This window comes from Aedes albopictus, chromosome 2 (assembly GCF_035046485.1).
Source record: "Aedes albopictus strain Foshan chromosome 2, AalbF5, whole genome shotgun sequence".
NCBI lineage: Eukaryota > Metazoa > Arthropoda > Insecta > Diptera > Culicidae > Aedes > Aedes albopictus.
This window is the reverse complement of record NC_085137.1, coordinates 389,064,276-389,089,899: the sequence shown is the minus strand read 5'-3', so window position 1 is coordinate 389,089,899 and position 25,624 is coordinate 389,064,276. Positions and strand designations below refer to the sequence as shown.

Sequence of the window (25,624 nt, the reverse complement as noted above, 5' to 3'; positions counted from 1 at the left end):
TTGAACATTTTTTGAAAATTGAAAATTTTTCCTGTCCCAGTTATTTTGAGTATCCACTGTATGTATGCCATCATATCTTTTCCGAAATTATAGGATACTAGCTGTCCCCGGCAAACTTTGCCTTGCCTACTACGTTTTTTGACGTTTCAAGTACCTAGTCAAGCCCAAGTCCCTGTTCAAAATGTATGAAAACCCGTTTTTCAAAAACTCGCAATTTTTCCATGTTTTTTGCCTCATAAACCTTCCTTGGGTGAAAACTAACAGAACACAACTTAGACGACCCAAATCGGACCATCCGTTCGCAAGTTATGTGCGGTCCCACGTATGCCACTGCATTTTTATATATATAGATTGTAAGGAAATTCTTAGAATTTTTTCATTGACATTAAAAAATAAAATTTTGCCAATTCTGCTCCCCTTCAATACATGGAATTAGTTCCTAGAACCTGCATAAATCAGGGAGTTTTATTTTCATGAACGAGACACATTGAGTTATGTCAACTTCCCCTGTTATTTTGCACCCCATTCCCCTGTTTTAGGGAGAGCACGCGGGCAGCTGATAAAATCGCTCTCGCTGCCGTCGCCGGTTTCGATTTGGAAGAGGGTGGGCCATCGTAGAGCACACAAATCCCATTCCATCCGTTGCTCTTGGCGAGAGGAGAAGTTTGGCTGCAGAAGCTCCGATTGTGTTCTTCTGACGCATGGTTGTTTGATACACCACGGGAGCACTGAGTTCGGTGTGTGAAAGTTTAGGGACAATTTCGTGTGAATAAATCGCCTGGTTTAAGGTGAAAATTGTGTTTGATTGGTTCTTAATCGGATCGTTGGAAGATGTCGCTGAAGACGTTGAGCGCTGCTGCTGTTCGGCTCGAGGCCCAAAGGCATAGTTCGCTGCAAAAGGGTAAGTGTTCATCAACATGACCTGGGTCACCCGGATCCTCCAGTCTGGATCGATAATATGCATTACGCGTTTTTTTCCCTCTTGCAGTGTGCCGAACATTCGCGACTCAGCTGAGTGAACCCAATGGACCATCTGTCAAAACTGCCATCCCTGGACCGAAATCCAAGGAACTACTGAAACAGCTCAATGCACTCCAGGTACGTATCATTTGCCCAGCAATGGAAGTGCAGTCCACCCATTTGATAAATATCACTGCCAGCGCCAAGGAACCACGAGCAGTGTGAGGAGCATAAATGAGTTTTGATTGTTTGTTACGTCGTATCAATTTGCATCAATTGATCTAAATTGTTTGCAATGATTCGTGTTGTGTGAGCGCGTGAGGACTCCAGATCTGGTGCGACTTTAATTGAACATCATTTGGGGAGCGGGTGTTATTAGCCGAGACGAAATATAAATTTGGTTATTTTTAAACGGAGAAATTCATAAAAATGCCTGCGTGAGTTCGAGTCAACACGCTTGCTACGATTGAAGCGAGGGGCTTGTTCTTTGGGTACGTAATTTTCGATCGCAGTCGCCCACGCATTGTCTCTGCTTTGTAGGGGAGTGTCGTCAGTAATTTTGAATATGTGGTAACATGGGTTATATTGGTACATACCAATGATCGACATGTCGCGACTTGCGATAGTGGAAAATGTAGCGAGATTAATAAAGCAGACAAGTATTTAGAGCCCCCTAAAAATCTACTAAGAAATCTTGGATAAATCCTCGAAGAATCTTTTGATGAAAAAACCTGGACGTGTTAGTGGAGTAGTAGAATACGATAGATTTTTTCAGTCGAGTCAGGTACGAGCCGACCCTACAGTTGAGGTAAAAAAATCGTATCTGTTGTAGGATGCAAGCAAATAGTTTTAATTAAGCTTATGAAGTGATCTCCGGACATTAAACATTGAAGTATTACGGTATGCTTTTTAGAGGGCCCGAAAAGTCTGTACAAGAATAAAATCTAGTTCAGGAGGTATTCAAAAAACCCTCTAGAAATTAAACATGCAATATCTTTTTAAGAAAATGAAATATAAATTTCAACTAGAATTCCTCCAGCATTTCTTCCAAAATTTTCCATACGTTTTGATATATGTATGTAAGAAATCAATTTATAAAATATATCATAGATACTTTTGTCCAATCTGCGTGAAATTCTCACAAAAGTTTTAGCGATTTTTTTTTTTGGTATTTTGCCAAAAATTTCACCTTAACATTCTTGCCTCTGAGAGCCATATTGATTTTCATAGTCTTTGAACTTGTCATAAGATTCCTTCACAAATTCAGAAAGAAATTGTCTTAATATTGTTTCATAATTCTTTGAGGAATTCTACCAAGAAGAGCCCCAATTACCCGAAGGACTACTCTAAAAATACGGTAGAAATGCTCCCACGACTCCTATGCAAAACGCGCGGCATGGGGTAGTGGACGTATTTTTACCCACCTTGGGAACTTTATTACATTTATTATCATATAATTTCTACAAAATCTTGGCAAATTTTTAATGGAATTTCCAATAATAATTTGCCAAGATTTTGTAGAGCTTATACGATAAAAATTCCCAAGGTGGGCCAAAATACCTGCCCCGGGTCAAAATACGTCCACTACCCTAATTTATTTTTGAACTGGATATTTATTCTTCTTCTGTCGAGGTACAAACCTACTGTGGCCATTTTGGTCTATTGTGGTAAGACCCATTTGTTGTGTGTAGTTCATTTCTACACCCGCCCAGGGTGGCCACTAAATTTGAGCTTTGGAATTCCCGTCTTTTTCCCGGTACGATTTTTCAACTTTTCACACTTTACTTTCGTTTTACTTGAACACATTTACATTTACAATAGGGGGATTCACTTAACAGCGTTAACTGATTAAACTGATTAACCGTCGCGATCACCAAGGCAATCTTTGATTATTTCATTCGCAAAATCATGAAACATTTCAAATAAGCAGAAAATCGTGGCTTACGCAGCAATTTAATCTGTTTAGTGAGTACCCCTAATATAAAAAATGCACTTGAAAGTGTGCAAATAATTATTACATACTAATACAGGGGTTCTCAAACTTTTCCAGCTTGCGACCCACTTTTGATTACTATAGAACTTGGCGACCCACCCGCATGTCTTTTCATAACACATGTATTTTTTGAAAATTTACCTGACTAGATAAATGTATAAATTATTGTGCCGCTTTCATACGTATTGTTCAAATTTTAGTTGTAGAACTTAGTTGTTTAAACTTCAATGTTTTTTACAGTGTGTTTTTTTTTTTTTGAAAGTCGAAATAAGGTTAAGTTGCCCAAGTTATAAGTTTCAGTAAATTCTATGTATTAAGAAAATGAGATAAGCTTGCAAGTATATAATGCAAATCAAACAAGGTTGGCTCTAACTATAAAACACCACATATTTTTGGTATGCTTTCACACATTTAAGAGAGTCATTGAAGGTATAGTGACAACATAATGCTTCTGAAGAACTTTCAAAATTTCTGTTTAAATTATTTAAAATCGAGCATTTTGTTTCGTGCTTCCTCGTGTAAAATAATACAATTCAGCCAAACCCATTCTGGAAATGCTTTTCTATATTGACGGCGAGTAAGTAAATATCAAGAAGAGTTTCCAAATTCATATTACTGCTGGATAGTTAGATGAGTCCTCTTGAAACTTTCAATCAGGTATTTCAAAATTTAAATTTTTCAAATTCTAACTGCTGAACTTTATAAGTAAATATAACTGAGAATGCAAACTGCAAGCAACAACATGAACTCCATTTTTTATTTTTTTTTCAAAAATACGAGTTAACTTTTTGAATCTCAACCCTTTTGATTGGAAACTCATTGTTTCAGAATTGCTTTCAGAATACAGATGTGTCTATTTCCAATGTACTGTCAGACTCAGACCTGTAGTTTGATTATAAATTAGAAGAAATCTAAGTTCTCGAAAAAAAATCTGTAGATTCTCAAAGATAGTATTTGTAAATTAGATATTAGTTTAGAATTTCATTTTATAAGTTAATGAGAACATATATTACAATATTTCCCGAGCCTTCACGACCCACTAGAAATCAGCCCGCGGCCCATAGTTTGAGAAACGCTGTACTAATATGTTTCCTCAACAAATCATAGTTACAGTACGATTAAATAATGTGTAAGTAATTAAATTGTTTTAGTACTGTCATCCCGAGCAAAGTCTGACAACAAATTGAAAACAAATTTTGATGTTGTGATATTGCAAATTATGATAACTCAGGTTGTTGTCGTTTTGGTCGTTTTAACGGTTAAAACATAAAAAATGAGAGCAGAAAAATGTTCCCATAACAGCAAGTTGAAAACAATTCCTGCTATCAGTGATAGCAAATTGATAACTGTTTTTGCTATCAGTACGAAAAAATGGAAAAATCTATAAATATAGGGGTTTTTGGATTGATATGAAATCCTGAATAAGATAATTACACTCAATGATATACTCTTTGAGTTATTATACAAGGCTGCCTAGAAATTTTAAAATAACTTACTTATTTTTTGTAATAGTTTGAAGTGACAGCAAAACGAAATCTAAATTTGAAATCAAATTTAGTCAAGACAGACTGATATCAAAATGTGATATCAATTTGTTGCTGAATACAAATCCAGTTTTCGATTTGCTATCATTTTGTTGTTAGACTCTACTCGGGATGCAACCACCTGGTGTCTTCAGCCAGCCTGGTCAGGCTATGGATCGCCAATCCGGAGATGGCGGGTTCGATTCCCGTTCCGGTCGGGAAAATTTTCTCGATTCCCTGAGCATTGTGTATCATTGTGCTTGCCTCACAATATACAAATTCGGTTTGTTCCGATTCTCTTTAAATTATTACGATGTCACAGTGGACATTTGGACAATTTGTGACGTATAGATCGGTAAAGGATTGTTTAATCTACCTTCCGACGTAAGAATTTAAATAAAAATTTTAAATACAAGCACGTTATCATAGACAAACAGACGTAACTCTTGGAGGAAATTCATCAAAAACTTTTGCCCGGTGTCATTTTAATGAGCACACTGCCACCTGTTGGTAGAACCGCGCGCGACACTGTCGGCCATGATGTGTTTCGTTTGACGTTTTGCTGACACGCACACTACTACACAAATAGCCTGTAATTTTCGTTTGCATCATCCAGCAACGTTTACACTGGCGAACGTCAAAGCGATCGAACACTAGCGCCTCTGGTGGAACGATCGCGCAAATTAAATGAAATTTGAATTGATCGTTAAATGCATGTGCCTAGTAGCCTGGTACACGGTTTATATGGGAAAATACAAAAAATGGAAAAACTCTAACTCCTGTATACTTTTTGAGTTCCTCTTTGGTCCCATATCAACTGTGCAAAATTTCAGATCGATCGAAAAAAAAAACTATATTTTAGCGCCCGCCATTCTTAGTTTTTCATACGATTTACTATGCGGAAATTTTAAATCTGCAAAGAAAAATCGCTAGGAGTCACCCCTAGATCCCAAAAAAATAAGTCGATGAATGATTTCTGTAGAAAACTTCACGAGGAATCAGACCTTCGAATACCGCAAACCGATGCGACGTTCGTGGAACAAGTTTTTAGGCCTCACCCGATCGATAAAATTACAAGATTTTATTATTTATAGTTATTCCTTACATGTTAAACAGCATTGGCATGCCATTCGGTTTTCAGTTAATAACTTTTTCCATATGCCTTAGATCGCTTTGCGGTCTTCGGAGGGTTGGTTCCTCGTAAAATTTCCAACAGAAATCATTCATCGATTTATTTTTAGGGGTTAAGGGGCAACTTGTGGCGATTTTTATTTGAAAAAGTGATTTTCCCCATAGTAAATCGTATGAAAACTTAAAATGGCTGGCGCTAAAATATAGATTCTCCGATCGAGCTGAAATTTTGCACAGTTGATATGGGACCTAAAAGGAACTCAAAAAGTGTACAGGAGTAAAATGTCTTTCGGTGTCCCACTCTAGTGCCTAGCCGTTTTGAAGAGTGTTACTTTTGTTTGTGTAATATGTTTTGAAACACGTTTGACTTAACTTAAAATTGTTAACACGTCTCAAAATTATAGCGATTAGAATATTTTTAGAATTTATTTAGAATATTTAGATTTTTTCCTAATAAATTCTCAACATAGCCAAAATTTTGACATAATTTCAAAATTCAAGATGGTAATGATAGTTCATTTAAATTCCTCTAAATAGACCAATTTACTAAGAATTCGTATAATAAATTAAATCACTCTAACTTTTTTTTTCTTGTGAACAATTTTAAGTTACCTTACCTTACCGATCAGGCTAAGGCCTGGGTGGCCTCTGCTGTACATAGTAGTCGTCTCCATTCCACTCGGTCCATGGCAGTTTGTCTCCAGTTTCGCACTCTGCGTAGGGTCCGCAGATCGTCCTCCATTTGATCGACCTACCTAGCTCTCTGCGCACCACGTCTTCTTGTACCGGTCGGATGACTCTCGAGAACCATTTTAGTCGGGTTGCTATCCGACATCCTGATGACGTGACCCGTCCACCGTAGCCTCCCCGATTTTCGCGGTGTAGACGAAGGTTGGTTCTCTCAGCAGCTGATGCAGCTCGTGGTTCACTCGCCTTCTCCAAGTCCCGTCTTCCATCTGCACTCCGCCGTAGATGGTATGCAAATGCAACACGTTTCGTTAGAAAACTCCAAGGGCGCGATGGTCCTCTGACGGACCCTACGTTTCGTGCCCATAGAGGTCTACCGGTCTAATCAGCGTTTCGTAGATAGTTAATTTTGTATTACGGCGAACTTTATTTGATCGTAGAGTTTTTCGAAGTCTAAAGTAAGCACGATTTCCTGCCATAATGCGCCTCTGAATTTCTTTGCTGGTGTCGTTGTCGGCGGACACCAGTGAGCTCAAGTAAACAAATTCTTCAACCGCCTCGATATCATCACCGTCGATAGAAATTCGGGGTGGCGGGCGCGGTGATTCCTCCCTGGAGCCCTTTGCCATCATGTACTTTGTCTTTGGCACATTAATGACTAATCCCATTCATCTGGCTTCACTCTTTAGTCGGATGTACGTTTCCGCCATCGTCTCAAATTTACGAGCAATAATATCAATATCATCGGCGAAACCAAGCAGCTGAACGGACCTCGTGAAAATCGTTCCACTCGTGTTTATCCCCGCTCTCCTAATTACACCCTCTAAAGCAATGTTGAACAGCAAGCACGAAAGACCATTACCTTGCCGTAACCCTCTGCGAGATTCGAAGGGACTCGAGAGTGTCCCTGATACTCGAACTACGCACATCACTCGATCCATCGTCGCCTTGATCAACCGTATCAGTTTATCCGGGAATCCGTATTCGTGCATAATCTGCCATAGCTGTTCTCGATCGATTGTATCATACGCCGAATTGAAATCGATGAACAAGTGATGTGTGGGCAACGTTGTATTCGCGGCATTTTTGCAACACCTGGCGGAAGGCGAACATCTGGTCCGTTGTAGCGCGTTCACCCATGAATCCAGCCTGTTATTTCCCCACGAACTCTCTTGCAATCCGTGATAGACGGCGGCATGAAATTTGAGAGAGTATCTTGTAGGCAGCGCTCAGTAGTGTGATCGCACGGTAGTTCCCGCAATCCAACTTGTAGATGGGACACACGATACCTTCCATCCATTCCTCCGGTAATACTTCCTCCTCCCAAATCATGGTAATGACCCAGTGTAGTGCTCTCACCAGTTGATCTGCTCCAGCGGCTTTGTTGTTTTTCAACCGGCCAATCTTCTCCTGAATCTCTTGGAGGTCAGGGGCCGGAAGTCTTTCGTCCTGTGCACATACTCCTAAATCTGTTACCACGCCACCTTCGGTACTTGCAACGTCGCCATTGAAGTGCTCATCGTTATGCTGCCGCTCGTGAGAATATTCCCGTGATTGCATAGGGCATAGGACAAATCTATGCAATGGCATGCAAAGAAAGCCCTTCAATTAATAACTGTGCTCAAATAACACTAAGTTGAAGCAAGGCAGACCAAGTCCCAGTTGGTACGTAGAGCCATAAAGAAGAAGAAGAACCTTTTGCAATACTGAAACAATTTTATCGAATTTAAAAATGCTGTGAACTAGTGAATTAGCACAGCCAACATCCCCTATGAAACATATAATTAGAACCCTTACGTTAAAAGACAAAACACAACTCCTCATGGTAGAAGGTAGATCGTAACGAACAAATACTCTATCATGGGGCGGCTTTGACGCCATATCCAATTTCTAAGTTGCACATTTTTATCGAATGACCATATTAACTAATTTTGAGTATCGTTTGAGATAATTCTTCCGTTTCCTATTTATTGTTTTCTGTTATTTACCATGTAGTTGAAGGTGATTGTTAATATGGAAAGAAATAATCAACACAAACGATAAATGGGTGAGCTCGTTCCATGTCTGCTTTACATGATCGACTCGTTAAAATAATATGATGCAAGTGCCTTATTCCTACCATAAGGAAAACAAATGCCAACATTTTCAATTACTGATTGGCAAAGTGGCAAAGCACTCTGTTAATAACAGTAAAAAATGTCTATAGAATACTGAGCTGATAAGCAGGTTTTGTCCTAGTAGTTATGTAATATTAATGTCAGACAAAAGTAAGAAGAAAAAGTAAATAGACAAACAACAAGAATAAGATAGGAATAAAAAAGAAGTTAAAAAATTATGAAGGTGAAGGTGAAGAAAAAGAAATGAAGATTATCTAATCAGTTAACAATGAAGCCATTTATGTATGGGTGGTCTGACGTTGTCCAACATTATGAGTTAAGATAATAGAATTCTGCTCAGGGGAGATATAAATGTACATCGTTTAACGGTACATGCGAAAAAAAAAGTGTGTTCTTTTCTTGAACTTGAAATTTCTCTCCCTTGTGCTCGTGTGTGTCTCAATGGCAGTGAAATTTGATGGTTTTGTTTTGTCTTTGGCTACCGGCGTCAAAGTAGTATATTTTCTAAAATATTTTTTTTCTTCTCCTCCTTCTGCTTTCACACCGGTCATCACAACTGCAGCAAGGAGGATCGGTGCAGCTGTTTGCCGACTACGAGCGTTCCGTTGGCAACTACCTGCAGGATGTCGACGGCAACGTACTGTTGGACATCTACACACAGATATCGTCCGTTCCGCTGGGCTACAATCACCCGGAGCTGCTCAAAGTGTTCAAAAATGATCACAATCTCAAAAGTAAGTATCTAATGGGTGTGGTGTGGTGTGGGTGGAGGTATGAGTTGTTGCAGCGCAGCTGCATCAGCTCGTCTATCAATTATTATTGGAACGCCCGTTTATGTCTAGCGCGTGGTTCAAGGTCAGCAGACGCATTTAATTTTGAAAAGCTAGGGAGATTCGAAAAAAATGCACTTGCGATTGATAAGATTCCTTTGGATAATGCAGTGCACACCTGAACCTACCGTAACAGATGGGAAAAAATAAATATGATGCACAATGTTTATCACTGTGGGAGGTACATATCTAATCAAGCTTGTTCGGAGCTCGCCATGCGCTAACTCATTTCACCTTGTTTGCTTGGGGTTGTGAATGCGAGAGACATGTAGAGTTGTAACGTTACAATATGATCCTAATGCCTATGAATCTATCATTCAATTTGAATTCGCGACTACGAAGGTAAAAGAGATTCCAACTCTTTGTCGCTCTAATGAAAAATCTCGTAAGGAATTGTCAGAATGTGCGTAAAAAAAAGCAAAAAATATTTCCCTCGTTTTTTCTCACGTAAACCTTCACGCACATTTTGCAACTTCGTAGTCGCGAATAGGATTAGATTTAATTTAATGATGAATATGCTAGCACAATTCAAAAGAATTTAGAAAAGTCTATTTACTTACTTGATACGCTTCAACTAGTAGTAGGGGATTTTTTTTATTGTCGTACAAATTGGTATACGAAGGTTCTCAGAATTTAATAATTTTTTTTTCATAAATAGGGCTCATATATATATGAACAAAAACTACATTAAAAAAATAGGGTTGCTTAATTTCCGGAAAACTCCAGGAAAATAAACATTTTCCACAGACACCACCTACTTTGAAACATTATAACTCAAGAACGAAGCATCATAGACAATTTTTTTTATATGAAATCATAAGAAAATTGTATCAGCAATTCAAAAAAAAAATATACAAAATAAAAATTGTTTTCCACAATATTTTTCACTGTTGAGGAAAATCAGTCGGAAAAACTATTTTCGAAATCATGAAAAATTCCCAAAAAAAATTTTTTTGAAAGGAAATTTTATAAGCTACTAGCTGTCAAACAAACATGTTTGTCATCTGAAGGCTAACAAACATTTTTGTTGAATTCAACCCAACATGTTTATTTATTTATTTATTTATTTATTGAATACCTTGTAACGTAAGACATACATCTTTTTTTTGTTACAGTTTAGATTATAAATTGATAAACAGATATATAATGTGCATAATGAAAGATTGTTCTCTTCAACTTACTAAATTACCAGTCTATTGCAAGTGCTGTAGGAGATTTCTTCTAAAACCTGATTTAGATGTGATTGTTTTAACAGATATTGGTAAACTATTCCAGTTAACAATACCTCTGACGAAGAAGGTTTTCCTGTAATACATAGAATTATGTTGTGGAACTCTGTAATTTGCTGTACACACACGTGCCTCTCAATGGAACCAGTTTTTCGAAAAGGAAGCCTGGACTGGAGGTAATTCTTATTCTGAAAACATTGAAGCACGATCTATACTTGTAGAAATTAGCGAAGGGGCAGCCTATAAGGTTCTTTTGTAGATGGGATACATGAGAGTACCTAGAAAGTTTATACACATATCTTACACAGGCGTTAATTGCAATTTTAAGCTTGTGAATTGTACCACTTAAGGCGTTTGTGTAGACAAAATCGCCATAAATAAAGTGGGGAAGCAATAGTGTTTTGAAAAGTTGTAATTTTGTTTCGGTACTACAACTTCTAGTGGTCAAGTTCAAACGTTTTAATGAACCATAAAAGAGAGAATAGAAGAGGACCAAGAACCGATCCTTGAGGTACTCCTGATAAAGTGGGTTTGAAACTTGAGAAGACACCATTATAATTAACAGCCTGACTACGATTACTCAAATAACTTTTTACCAGCTTTGCAGCATCGGTAGAGAAACCATAAAGTGAAACTAGTTTATCAATCAATTTAGTGTGTGAAACTCGGTCGAAGGCTTTAGCAAAATCGATCATCAATAAAATTGTTATGCCATTTTTGTCAACCGTCCGTGCAATATCATCATGGACTCTCATCAAAGCTGTTTCATTTCAGTGCTGTAGTGTCTCCTAAAACCGGACTGGAAGGGATGTAATAAGTTCATTCTGGTAACATACTCCGAAATCTGGCCTTTGATAAGCTTTTCAAATACTTTTGATGTACAGTCAGGTTTTTTTTTACGCGGGGGATACATACCGCGTAAAAAAAAACCGCGTAAAAATAAACCGCGTTAATTCAAAAATCCGCGTAAAAATAAACCGCGTTAATTCAAAAATCCGCGTAAAAAAAAACCGCGTTAATTCAAAAATCCGCGTAAATGAAAACCGCGTTAATTCAAAAATCCGCGTAAATGAAAACCACTTTTAACTCAATAATTTCCTTCTTGATTTTATATTAAAAAATGAACTCAACGAATTATTTTAAGACAACATTTTAAGATTTTTGCCTGTCACTCAAAATTTCTACAAGTTACACAAACTGCCAAGCTATTGTTTAAAGGTTTAAAGCTTTTACCATCATTGATGACGTCAAACCCGACATCAACCTATCATTCACCTATTTTTATTTTGGCCACCAAACCCAACATGGACCCAATACTTGGTCGATGTTGGTCCAACAGTGGCTCAACATTCGATAAAAACTGACCCAACTTTGACCCGACATTCGATATTTTTTCAGTCTGGCGGAATTTTGCATGGTGCCCAGCTACTCATTCGAATGACAATGTATTCAATTGATAAGGATTCGCTTCTCATTTGATAGGTGCTCTGATTGAATGAAATGGTTTTGAACATGAATATGTAGAAGAAAAATGTTTAAAAAGAAATGTAGGTTAATGTTCAAATGAATGAGATGAAGTTTTGCAACACTGGGTTAAACCGGTTCGTTGTTAAGACTCCATCTCACAGTTGACGCATAAGTGTCAAACTACAGGCAGTAAATCATGTTCACTTAACCTTCAGTAACTCGCGCGGTTGCCCACCACCGTCAGCACCACGCTAATGCTGAACACGAAAAGCGAGATTATTTCAACGTGTTGTACAAAATACAACAGCGAGATTGCTCGTGGGTTGATAGTTAAAGGTCACAAAGAATTCTTAGAAAATTTTGGGATATTCCAGGTAATCCTAAGTGTTCTGGAGCTCAGTTTTTAAAGTCTATGGCTATGACAGTAGTTTCTCAAGCTAAAAATAGTAACTATACATAACTAGACAGGGTTTAAATCAATAATTATTCCAAAATAGTTTTAAAATATTTCAAATCAGCCAATTGAACTGCCAGAAATGGACATAATAGACATAATTATCTGATAAATAGATAGATACAATAATAGATATAATAATAATCTCTGGACATAATAGATTACAAATCGTAGATTTGTACAATGAAAAAAGTTCATGTAATCTCAAGAACGGTTTGATGTCCTTAGACATCTCAACAGATCTGATGCTGTCTATTAAACTTTGAGATGTTCAGTAAGTCATGAAAGGTTACAAGTCGTAGCTTTGTATTATGAATGAAGTTACCGGTACACCCGTAGACTTTAGGATCTAAACTCCAGAACAGTTTGGATGACCTAGGATATCCTGACTGATTTGAAACTGTCTATTGAACTTTTAAAAACTTACTGAGCATAATAGATTACAAATCGTTAATTTGTATGATGCAAGAAGCTACCGCTGCACCCGTAGACTTTAAGATCAAAACTCCTGAATAGTTTGGATGACCTAGGATATCCCGACTGATCTGAAACTATCTATTGAACTTTCAAAAGACTTACTGGGCTTAATAGATTACAAATCGTTGCTTTGCATAATGCAAGAAGCTACCGCTGCACCCGTAGAATATGGGATCTAAACTTAAGAATAGTTTGGATGACCTAGGATATCCCGACTGATCTGAAACTGTCTATTGAACTTTTAAAGACTTACTGGACATAATACATAACAAGTCGTTGCTTTGTATAATGCAAGAAGTTACCGTTACAGACGTAGATTTTAAGATCTAAACTCAAGAACAGTTTGGATGTCCTTGGATATCCAGAAAATTACTCTGCATCATATTCTACCTTTTTAATGCTGTTAAACACAAAACTACAGAAATATGTAGAAAAACTCTATAATAATGCTTGGAAAAATTCCGGCTTAAAATTAAAAATCCACGTAAATGAAAACCGCGTTAATTCAAAAATCCGCGTAAAAATAAACCGCGTTAATTCAAAAATCCGCGTAAAAATAAACCGCGTTAATTCAAAAATCCGCGTAAAAAAAAACCGCGTTAATTCAAAAATCCGCGTAAAAAAAACCTCGTAAATGAAAACCGCGTAAAAAAAAACCGCGTAAAAAAAAACCTGACTGTACTTGATAACAGGCTTATAGGCCTCGAATTGGAAATTGATGAGATGTTTGGCTTTTTGTTAATCGCAATCACTTTAGTACGCTTCCATTCACTTGGAAATTTATTCGTTGCTATTATAGCATTAAATAAATGTTTAAGCATGGGCAGCAGAAGAGGAATTCAGATTTTTACGAACCTTATGGGAATGCAGTCCATTCCGACGGCATTCGACTTAATTTCGAATACTGCGTTGACTATTTCATAATCAAGTACCGGTCGGAACTTAAACCCATTTTCGTTTCCTAAATATTCGACACTATTGGTTTCCTCAGTACAAAAATTTGAAGAAAAAATCCGCAGTGAAATCTTCACTGTATGAGTTGGTGTTCCTATTTGTTATTCCTAAATTTTTCACATTCTGCCAAAGTTGCTTACATGGCAAGTTGACATTCAATCGTTGTTTGTCAAACTCTGCTTTTGCTTTTGATATAACAGAATTGACTTTGTTCCTAAGCCGCTTATAACTGGCTTTATTCTCGACAGTCTTTTTGCGCTTCCAATTTCTGTATGCGAGATCCCGTTCTATTATTGCCTTTTCTATACTACTGTTGAACCATGGATTCTTTCGAAAGCGCCGGAACTTCAATGGAAAAAAATATTCATGAAGCATGCACAGGTTGTTATTTAGTATGCTAGTTATAACATCAGGATCATCTACACTAAAATATTCATTCCAATTGATTCTATAAAATTCCTCCTGTAAAGCAGCGGCATTAAAATTGTTGATTGTTCAAACGTGATTGTAGGCTTCTCTAATCGACAAGTTTGTCGTTTCAACAATCATCTAGGCGAAATCCACAAACATGTTTGTAAAGCTGTCAGCTGGCTTTTTTTTCTTTTCTTTTTAATAAAAATACTGACTGTTTACTGTTTTGTTTGTTCATTTATTTATTTAAGTATCTTTTAAAGGGTAAAAATAATGTTACATCGTTACTGTACATATTACAATGGAAATAGAAAAAAAAAAGATGTTAACGTTTACTTGAGGGCATGCTGGGGTCACACACTGTCAACGGCACCTTTCCTCCGTAATTTGCTGAAAAAGAAACATATTGACGAATGTTTTGTGAAAACACTTTTAAGATATTTCCTTAAGCCGGGCACATATGTGCAAATAACGCATCTTTGAAGCAATAACATCCTGAGCGGCTGGTTTTGATCCATGCTGTTTGTGCCTGTAATTTGGGAAAGAGACAAAATCTTCTAGTGTTTGGTGCTTCCTACGAGTAATTCTGAAGCAACATTTGAAAAGGGCCCAAGAGGTCTTGTGTCTTTTTTCTAAAACGCTCCGTAGGGCATAACAGCAGCCCGCCCACGAAAATGAACACCGTTATCCGAAAGATCGATGTTTGCTCTATCTGATAACGGTCTTAGTTTTTGTGAATAAGCTGAGGGGGGCTCAGGAGCGACGTGCTTCAGAATTGTGGAAGTGCTGACAATTTAAACCAATACTTACCAACGATACACTCCTTGAGTATTCAAAACAATTCCATCGAAATGTAAAATTGATTAGTTTTCAAGAGCATTTTCCGTTTGAAATGCTATTTCCTCGACTGTTGCATTCATGTTTCACGTTTGTTTACAAAAATCATTACACTGTGCGTTTTGCAAACACGCTTAACAAAATAAGCACACTTTCAATAAACTAGTTTGTACAATCTACCTGTTCTCGCGAACTAGCTTCCCTCATTAAAGCTCAAACTTTATGCACAAAATTCCCTCTTTATATGCCTTTTTTAAGTTATGCAGATTTTTGATTTTTGCAGTCTCAGTTATAGCATAGCATAGCATAGCATAGCATGAATACTTGCACAAATCTTGGATGGAGCTGCAAAGTTGAATATTTCCATTGTCATAGATTCACTCAGCTCCACATACCTGGCCAAGCCCTTGCAAGCATTTATAAATCCCTTCATCAACTTAGAAATAGCCCAGAACTGGAGCATCTTCAATAGATGAAAGGATGTTGAAAATAGCGAATTTTCAACTTATATGCAGTTATAAAGTAAATATACTTAAGTAGAATTATTTATAAATAAATAATATTGGAAAGATCTCACCAATTGTTGTGGGGTTTTTGTGTGGTTCAATGCCGATCATCTTATTGTCTTGATTAATGTTCTTCTCTGTAAAGAACAACACAATACTCAGCAAAGAACAACACAATACTGAACACTAAACACCCGCGCATCTATTGTTTTGATTTTCACTCGAGACAATAGCGAACGCGATCGATTATGCTGCCATACTCACCCCTTACAGGAGCGATGCATGCACAGCAAAGAACAACACAATACTCTGATTTTTGCAGTCTCAGTTATGTGCATAAAAAGAGGTTTCAATGTACCAGTAAATGGTCGCGGAGTAAACCAATCAATATACTGGACGGTAGAACCCATGCACCGATGAGTACGTTCGTTTTAAAAGCCTAGGACATCTAAAATCGGTTTCGTAAGGAAGCCAAATAGACCAAATTACATACAGGGGGTGGCCAAAATGTTTGGGATAGGCAGCTTTTTTTTCTCTCACAAAAAAGTTCAACATGGTGTAACTTTTCATAGAGTGCATCGAATATTCTCAAATTTTGACTGTTTATTAACCTACTATATGTGCATCAGTGGTACAATTTTGAGCTCGATTGGTTATAACTGATCTGGTAAAACACTGTCAATTTTTGAACTGTCATATCTCGGAGACCAGTGAACCGAATTGAATGAAATTTTGAGCGATTATCAACAATATAATAATGCTTGAAAATTCATCAGAACATAGATAGGGGGATTAGGGGCATTATGGACACCCGGGGCGAAATGGACACCCCTGTTTTTGCCAAAACCGTTGACTTTTATGTAAATTCAATGTAATTCAATGCATTAGTGTAAAGGAACAAGTCATTGTTCTATTTTTTCAAAAGGACCATTTATATTCCTTCAAAATAACCAAAATATCATTGAAATTGTAGTATGTTTTTCATATGGTGGATTTCTTATAATTTTGAAGCATAACGAGGTATAACGAGTGATTGAGTGTGTCCACCATACAAACAAGTGAATTGTTAGCTTATCTACATATATACGTAGATTTAGCAATGAATAAAGTATTAGATTTTTGAGCAGAACACACTGAAAATAGCAATTTTAATGTTGTAGTCTATTCGGGGCGAAATGAACACTGGCAATTATGAATGGATGTACGCCCGTTGCATACTGTTAGGCGTTTTAGAGAGTTTAAAAATATTCAATCCGATTATTTCAGCCTAAAATTTATTTAATTAACTTTGAAGTTATGTAAACTCGTCTAAGATGGAGTATTATATCTGTGGTATTGATATCCGTTGACAAATTACTTAACTGGTCGATATTCTCAAAGATACAGCATAAAATATGCAGGGGTGTCCATTATGCCCCGATGGGTGTCCATTTCGCCCCGCACCTTTCCTGCCAGCCCCAAAAAACACACGGTTTTCAATTAATCATTTCTGCATAAAAATGACGTTCTACCAGCTGTAAATGATTGAAATACGTAGGAAAGAAGTTAAAGTTGTAAGCCAACTGATATTATGTTAAGTTTTTGTCTGTTATACAAGCCTAACATACTCATTTGCTTAGGGTGTCCATTATGCCCCTAATCCCCCTACTTTTTAAACGTTGATGAACATGTTGAAGAAAGTTATGATGGTTTGACATTTTCACCCATTTAGAGGAAAATGAGTCAAATTTACTATACTGCACAAAAATTACTAAATGTGTTCTTCCTTTAATCCAAATAGGCTCTAATATATCTTTTTATAGATATCTTATGAACAGAAGTAGAAAATCTTTGGATACCGTCGATGGGGGTGACAATGGGTCTGGGGGGTGAGATTGGGTCAAAACGGAGAAACATAAAATTTGAAATAGCTCATCAACTATGGCAAATTTATATTGAAAACTTTATATTATTTTAAAGAGGAGATGTTTTTACACGTCATGATGCAGAAAAAGATGTTTAGCAATAATCGTTTTTTGTTCAAATTGTGGCTAAACTTATATGATGAAACTACTAGTAAATCACTCTGAAAAAATTTCTCCTTCGCAATGTTTCACACAAGCACCTAACCATAAATTTTCTTATAAGTGATAAGCTGTAGGTGTTACCTGGTTAATGCAACGAAAAAAGTGGGCTGTCAATGGACTTTTAATATAAAAATTCAATATTTTCGACCCTATGTCTAAATATTAAAAATGGGGGTGAGATTGGGTCAAGCAAGTTATCGAGTGCACATAACCTTAACTAAAAATTCAACTTGTTATCCGGTCCCCATTTGATGTTAGAGTGGTGCCATGTTTACCGTATCTTCATAAAAGTACTTTTTTTTCGAAAATATGTCGCAGAAGTGTCAAGCGAGTGTGTTCATACGTTTAGTGCCTAAAATCATTTATAACAATGAACATGGACATGGACAGCTCCTCTTATCATCATCTAACGTTTAGTGTACTGCAATATCGTAAGCTCACAAAATAGACTTAAAAACGCTCTTCTTCTTCGCCCATTTTTGAAATTTTAAGGAAATATCCTGAAACTACTCGACAGTAGTGGGATTTAGGAAATACAGGGGCTATAAAACCGGTGACATAGTACAATGTCGGAAAGTGAATGAACGTCGAATTTTGGTTTGGTTAAACATTTCTCATGCAATCTTTCAATGCGTCTCTCCCACATTGTAACCCCCCCTCCCCCTCCTCTCATGGTGGTTGAAACTTTAAATGAGGATGATTATGCTGGCTAAAAATGTCGATACATCATACAAACGTTATTTTATCAAATTTCAACCATTTTTTCGGTTGTATTAGCCCTTTTAGGTGGATTAATCATCTTTTAAAATTACAAAAGTTTTTTTTAGTCATGGTTATATTCTTTTTTAAGTATGCTTACTAGATATGATCAATAAAATTAATTTATATTCATAGATAGGCGATTTCGAATACTTTGACCCATTCTCACCCCCTCTAAGGGGTGAGATTGGGTCAATTTTCAAACATTTGTAGTTCAGTAAGCAATTCATATAATGTAATACCTTCTTGCTAAACTATCAACACCACATATAAGAGTATACATACCAAATAAAAAGTTACTCTGACTTCAATTGCATTTGTTATTTAACAAACAATCTTTGAGTATCCTTTTTTGACCCATTCTCACCCCCAACGACGGTAGCAAAAACAAAATTTTATGACATTGATGTAAAAAAAATGCATTTTTTCGAAAAAGATCCAAAAAGTGTCAATCCATCATAACTTTTTTCAAAGTTTAAAAAGTACCCATGTTATAAATGATTTTCAAGCATTAATATATTGTGGATAAAAGTTCAAAATTTCATTCAATTCGGTGCACTGGTCTCCGAGATATGACAGCTCAAAAATTAGTATTCTCAAAAATAGTGTTTTACCAGAATGGTTATAACTTCGCGAAAGATTAACCAATCAAGCTCAAATTTGTACCAATGATGCACATATAATAGGTTGACAAACAGTCAAAATTTGAGAATATTTGATGCACTCTATGAAAAGTTACAGTATGTTGAACTTTTTCGTGATAGGAAAAGAAGTTGCCTATCCCAAACATTTTGGCCATCCCCTGAACAGCGTTCAAGCACAAGCGTGATGATTTTTATTCATGAAATAGAAAAACAATTGCAAAGCACAGGCAACTCGATAGAAACATTATCGGAATATGCCAGAACCAGTTCCGGTGAGAAAAAAATAATTTTTAGAATACGAGCGTGCGTTTGCAAAAAAATGCACGATTTTTTACTATTATTTAATTCAAACAAATGTCGTGCCAAGAGCAAAAAAACCTGGGAATTTCTCAAGGAACTTCTTCAGGAAATTCTCTAGGAATTCTTACAGAGACTTTTGCAAAGATGCCTCGAACAATTTCTCCAGGAATTTACGCACGGCTTCCTTCAGTGATTCCACCATGCATTCCTCCAGAAATTCCTTCAAGTATTCCTCTAGGGATTTCACACCAGATATTCTTCCTAGAATTTCTCTAGGAATGTCTTCAAAGGTTCATCCAGTGAAGGTTTCTGTGCTTTTTCCGAGTATTGCTTCAACAATTTCCTTTTCAGGTATTTCTCCAAGAATTGATTCGAGAATTTCTCCATGTCAATAATTTGGCTAGAAATTCGTTCAATAATTCCATCTGAATTTACAAGAAATATTTCTGCAATAATTTCTTTCAGGAAATTTTTCAAAAAAACCTACCAGAGATTATTATAAAATTATTCCAGGAACTATTTCAAAATTTTCTACACAGAGTTCCTCCAGGAATTCCTTTTACAGAGATTCTTTCAGGAGCAGATCCTGGGATTATTTCAGAAAATCATCTAGGAATTTTGTCAGGAATTCCTTCAGGGATTCCTCTCGGCAATCCTCCAGGGATTCATTCATGTGTTCCTCCAGGGATATCTTCAGGAATTCCTTCAGGAGTTCCTCCAGAAATTCCTCCGAGAGTTTCTCTAGAAACTCCTCCAAGAATTCCTCTAGCAAATCCTCTAGGGATTCATTCATGCATTCCTGCAGGGATACCTCCAGGAATTCTTTCAGGAGGATTCCAAAAGATTCCTCTAGGAATTTCTCCAGGAATTCGTCTAGGTCTAGGGGCTCCTTCATGTATTCCTCCAGGGATACCTTTAGCAATTCTTTCAGGAGTTCCTCCAAGAATTCCTCCAACAGCTACTCTAGGAATTTCTCCAGGGATTTTTCGAAGAATTCCTCCAATAACACTAGTTTACAAAATAAAATGAAAGTCGTGAACTTCTGTCAACGACCAACATTTTTGAAGAACAATTTAGCTCTGATTTCGAAACAGTGCTTAAAAAAATTTTAAGTAGAGCAATTTTTGAGTATTAGCTCAATATCGAGTTTTACAACTTTTAAAAATATGGAATTTATTAAAATTCAAATATCTTGCGTTTTATTCAACCAATTTCAAATCTTTTTCCATAAATTAAAAGCTGAATACAATACTATTCGATTATCTGAATGCAAGTTTTGCGTCAGATTGATAAAATTCAAGATATTGGCGAGTTTTAGGGACGATCTCCTTAAATTTTAGCCAAATTTCCAAAAATATATGAAGAAATGTATTTTTTTCAATAACAAAAAAACAATCTAAAAATTCTTTCTCAACGTTTATTTGACATATTATATGTACCGTGGAGGGCCCATATTCTGCGCATCTAAGACCTTTTCAATTTCAATCAGCTGTAACAAATTCCAAATCGAACCGATTTGGCTGAATTTTTGACTGCACATAGTTATTAGCTTTGTAAATGAGGGAAAAATATAATTCTTATACAAAACACTCAATTTATATGTAAAATCATGAATATTCTAAAGTGTGTCTCTGTTCCTAATTCTGCGCACCCATTTTTGGAATGTTCCTTATTCTGCGCACTAATGTTCCTAATTCTGCGCACATGGAAAAAACTCTAAAACGATAACATATTGTAATGAGAACATGATTCATAGATGAAATTCAATTGAATTCTTCATTTCCAACTTTTATACGACATTACGACCATATTGGAACTTTGCATGTCCTCAACATTGATACTACCTACTTTGATTACTAAGCAAAGGGAATTTTAATCATAATACACAAAAGGATTTTGTAGCATTATCGAATACTACTACGTAAAGCTTTTTAGTTATTCGCATATGCACATTTTAGTAAAATTTACTTTCATTTCTAAAGGCAATATAAACGTTTTCGCCATGACAAGGTGGCACAATCTTTGTTTGCAAACTGAGACTTCTTTATTGTATAACTCCAAGGTTTCCACTGTTTAAGAAAATTCCATGTAAACTCACATCATGTTATCTCGCATTTGACGAATGCTTGCATGAATACATAAAAATTTCTCCCGAGGTTGATAGCAAATGTTTAAAACAAGTGGTTAGTCTGGTCGAACTATCAGATCAAAAATTCAAAAATCGTAGATTAGCCTTCAAAGTTCATAAACTAACTTGTTGAGCCGTAATTACATTCACCGGATTGCTAGAAACATAGAATATCCTAGTTAAAACTATGGTGGCATTTATATGATGTTTGTTTATTAATTATATGTTTAAAACTTAGTGTTGAAATGTCTGCGCATAATTAGGACCACCATTTAATACCGGTTCCTAATTCTGCGCACCTAAGAAGAACAAGAAGATTTAAAAAAGAAGAAGAAAACTCAATTGTTTTTTGCCGATTCTGATCCCTCGAAGACAGCAGTACAGGATGCGCATGGAAAAGCAGACATTCTCTTCATTATTTATTTCGCAAAATGCTTCAGCTCATGAAGCAACTTTTTAGCAGGTTCGCTAACGGACACAGATTTCAGGCAATTTACAGTACTTGCGACATCATTTTATTTTTTTACAAAATAATGATCGTTGATTTGAAAATTTTTTCTTCACAAACTTTTTCATTACTATTGAAGCAATAGTCAAAAAATATATTTGAAGCTAATATTGAACCAGCGTCCGTGATTTTGTAGTATATTCGAGAAAGTGCGCCGAATTAGGGACTGCGCAGAATTAGGGCCGGTCACGGTATGCGAGTTACAGTAAAAAATTCAGCTCAATCGGAGCATTGATTACGAAGAATGAGATGTGTGAAGTGAGCGACGTTGCTTAAAAATAGAACAAAAATCGATTTCAAATCATCAGCCTTGTATGGAAAGTCGGAAAAATTTCTGCTCTACTGTATTTTTTTTCCTTCACGTTTTCGAACTCAGGGCATGATTCTACACCAAAAATGATGATCAGCTTCCCGAGTTCAAAAATGTTGTAAACTAGTGTAATTTCTGCAGAGATTGCTCCAGGATGTGCTCCAGAGATTCTTCCATGTATTTCTCCAGAGCATACAGCGTGGAAGGCGTACTTGTCATCATCAGTGCGAGCTGTTCCGCAAGTGTTATTTTTACTTCTAGTAGAATTGATTCAAACATCTCTTTTTTTGCTTTCACACAATTTCAGGCCTCATCAACCGTCCTGCTCTAGGTGTATTCCCGGGCGAGGATTGGCCTAGCAAGCTTCAAAACGTTCTGATGACTGTTGCTCCAAAGGGTCTCGATCACCTGACGACGATGATGTGCGGCTCCTGCTCTAATGAAAATGCATTCAAGAACATCTTCATTTGGTAAGTGTTGTGCTCAACATTTGTAGGGTTTTTGTTGAAAATTTTTGTGTTATTGATCATTTATAGGTACCAAAGAGTTCGCCGTGGCGAAACTGTATCCTTCACTCAAGAAGAAATTAACTCCTGCATGGTTAATCAAGCTCCCGGTGCACCCAAGCTAAGCATCATGAGCTTCCACGGGGCCTTCCATGGACGCACTTTGGGAACGCTTTCGACCACCCACTCCAAGTACATCCACAAGATTGACATCCCGTCGTTCGATTGGCCGATTGCTCCCTTCCCAAAGTACAAGTATCCACTGGAGGAAAATGTTCGTGAGAATGCCCAGGAGGATGCTCGTTGCCTGGCGGAAGTTGAAAGCCTGTTCGAGCAGTACGCCAAGAAGGGCATTCCCGTGGCAGGGGTTATTGTCGAACCGATCCAAAGCGAAGGCGGTGATAACGAAGCTTCGCCGGAGTTCTTCCAAGGACTGCAGAGGGTCACGAAGAAAAACGGCGCTGCTCTGTTGATCGATGAGGTTCAGACGGGTGGAGGACCCACGGGCAAGATCTGGTGCCACGAGCACTTCAACTTGGATAGCCCTCCGGATGTGGTGACCTTCAGTAAGAAGATGCAACTGGGAGGATACTTCCACAATCTGAACATGACTCCGCAGCTGCCGTACCGTGTGTTCAACACCTGGATGGGTGACCCAGGAAAGGTTCTGCTGCTGGAATCGATTTTGAATGTGATCAAGTCGGAAGCCTTGTTGCAGAATGTCGAAAAGACCGGTGCCAAGCTGAAGCAGGGACTGCTACAGGCCCAGAAAGATTATCCACATCTGCTGAATTCCGCAAGAGGACGTGGAACGTTCCTGGCTATCAACTGTGCCAGTGCTAAGATGCGCGATGATGCCGTTGCAGCGCTGAAGCAGAAAGGTAAGTGGTCCTAGTGCTTGTCATGGTTTAACAGCCTGGCGCTTAACAATCATCATGGTCCGTTTCAGGTGTCCTTTCGGGTGGTTGCGGTGACTTGAGCATTCGTTTCCGTCCGGCGCTAATATTCCAGGAGAAGCATGTTGACATCTTCCTGGATAAATTCAACCAGGTCCTCAAGGAGCTTAAGTGAAGAGATACGGAGAACAGATAAGCCAAATTGAACTTCAATAGCTCCAATTAACGGTTTTAGGGAGAACTTCCAGCTACTAATACGACAGAGAATTGCATTTACATGTGGTACCGTTTGATTGTATTTGCACACAAAATGATCTGCGCTACGCTGCATAATGCACTATGATTTACCAGTTCAGACACAAACAAAATAGTTATAATAATTGCTATTATTGATAGTATAGTGAGCTAAAATGTTTAGGATTAACTACAGGAAACCATACGAGTAATACTCCAAACATTGCCATTGCATAGAAAGTGAGAACATTTGTCTTCCGGAGAATTGAGGAGGAAGGAATAGGAAATTGATGTCTAATGTACGTGGAAATATAGATGAATGTTGTCGCAGATCCTTGTTTTATTCAGAATAGAATGAAAAAAAAATCGAAAGTTGGAAATCGGAAGCTATACCTACGATTTTTGGAATTCTTAAAGGATTTCTCCTGATTTTTTTTAAAAGAATAATTGTTTCCGCTGGAAATTCTCTTGAAATTTGTTCAGAAGTTTTTGCTAGGATTGCCCCAGGAATGCCGCTGGGATTCATTCAGGAATATCTGGAGGAATCCACCAGGAAGTGTCCTCTGGAATATTTGGAGGATTTCTAAGAGCAATTACTGAAGAAATCTCATCTCATTTTGGTTGAGGAATCCCAGCTAGAATTCCTTGAGAAATCTTAATAGGAATGTCTGAAGGAATCCTAGCAGAAATTTCTGCAGGTATTTCAAATGAAATTCCCAAGGAAATCTATATTGGAATCCGTGGAAAAATCATAAGAGGAATTTCTATATGAATTTTTGGAGGACTTACAGTAAGGATTTGTATAGAAATCCTTGGTGAAAACTCTGGAGCAAGCTCAGGGAGAAATTTTTAGATAAACCTCATCAGGCATTTGTGGAGGAATTCAAAGGGATTTTTTTTCAAAGATTTCTCGATGGATTCCTCTAAGAGTCCTTCTTGGCATTTTTCCGCGGATTTCTCCAAGAGTTCGTTCAGCAATTCCTCTGGGAATGCCTCTGTGATGACTGCAGGAGTTCATTCTGTGGAATTGAGGAATTCCTCATGTGGTTCCTCCAGGGATTTTTCCAAAGATTCCTCCAGGAATTCCCTTTGGAAATATTCCAGGAATTTCCGGAGAACTTTGTAATGGCTTCTAAGAGCAATAACTCCAAATCTACCATCTCGAAATGCTTCGATAAATTCTGGAAGGAGCTCTTGAAGGAATCCCAGTAAGAATGTCTGGAGATATTCCAAAAGAAATTTGTATCGGAATCCTTCCAGTAATCTCTATAAAAATTAACGTAGTAATTCCAGCAAGAATCCTTGGGAAATCAATGAAGGAATCAGAAATTTCCATTTCCACAAAAATGACTCGTCTTTTTTGTCGCTTGATGTGGTCAGCTCTGCACGTTTTTGTTCTATACTTTTTTTAATAACAAAATTTTTTACCCTCTGGGGATTTTTTTTTATTACCGTACGGGTTTGGGCCGAAGGATATCAGATTTTCATGAAGTTTTTATCCACAGTCAGGGCTCATGGATATATGAACAAAAAAAAAAAAAAATGAGAAAAATTCAGGGTCGCCTATTTTTCCGGAAAACTCAGGTGGATTTTTTTTTGTCTTCCTCTGATACAACTTACTTTGAAAAACCATAACTCAATAACGAAGCATCGTAGAAACAAAGTTTATTTTTAGGAAATGAAAGCAAATTTTCTCT

The 25,624-nt window shown here is 37.2% G+C and overlaps 1 protein-coding gene across 1 annotated transcript; it reads left to right on the top strand.

The window, feature by feature from the left end:
• The first annotated feature begins 591 nt into the window (after nt 1-591).
• Nucleotides 592-24,195, top strand: LOC109400686 (4-aminobutyrate aminotransferase, mitochondrial). Its single transcript, XM_029879063.2, has 6 exons — nt 592-901; nt 989-1,098; nt 8,974-9,145; nt 22,599-22,761; nt 22,828-23,678; nt 23,747-24,195. The coding sequence occupies exons 1-6, from the start codon at nt 832-834 to the stop codon at nt 23,866-23,868; spliced, it is 1,488 nt and encodes a 495-aa protein (XP_029734923.1). The 5' UTR covers nt 592-831; the 3' UTR covers nt 23,869-24,195.
• Nucleotides 24,196-25,624: the final 1,429 nt, after the last annotated feature.

Coding starts and splice junctions, on each gene's coding strand:
- LOC109400686 (XM_029879063.2), top strand. CDS start 832: ATGTCGCTGAAGACGTTGAGCGCTGCTGCTGTTCGGCTCGAGGCCCAA. Junction 1,099..8,973: donor AACAGCTCAATGCACTCCAG/GTACGTATCATT, acceptor TCACAACTGCAG/CAAGGAGGATCGGTGCAGCT. Junction 9,146..22,598: donor AAATGATCACAATCTCAAAA/GTAAGTATCTAA, acceptor ACACAATTTCAG/GCCTCATCAACCGTCCTGCT.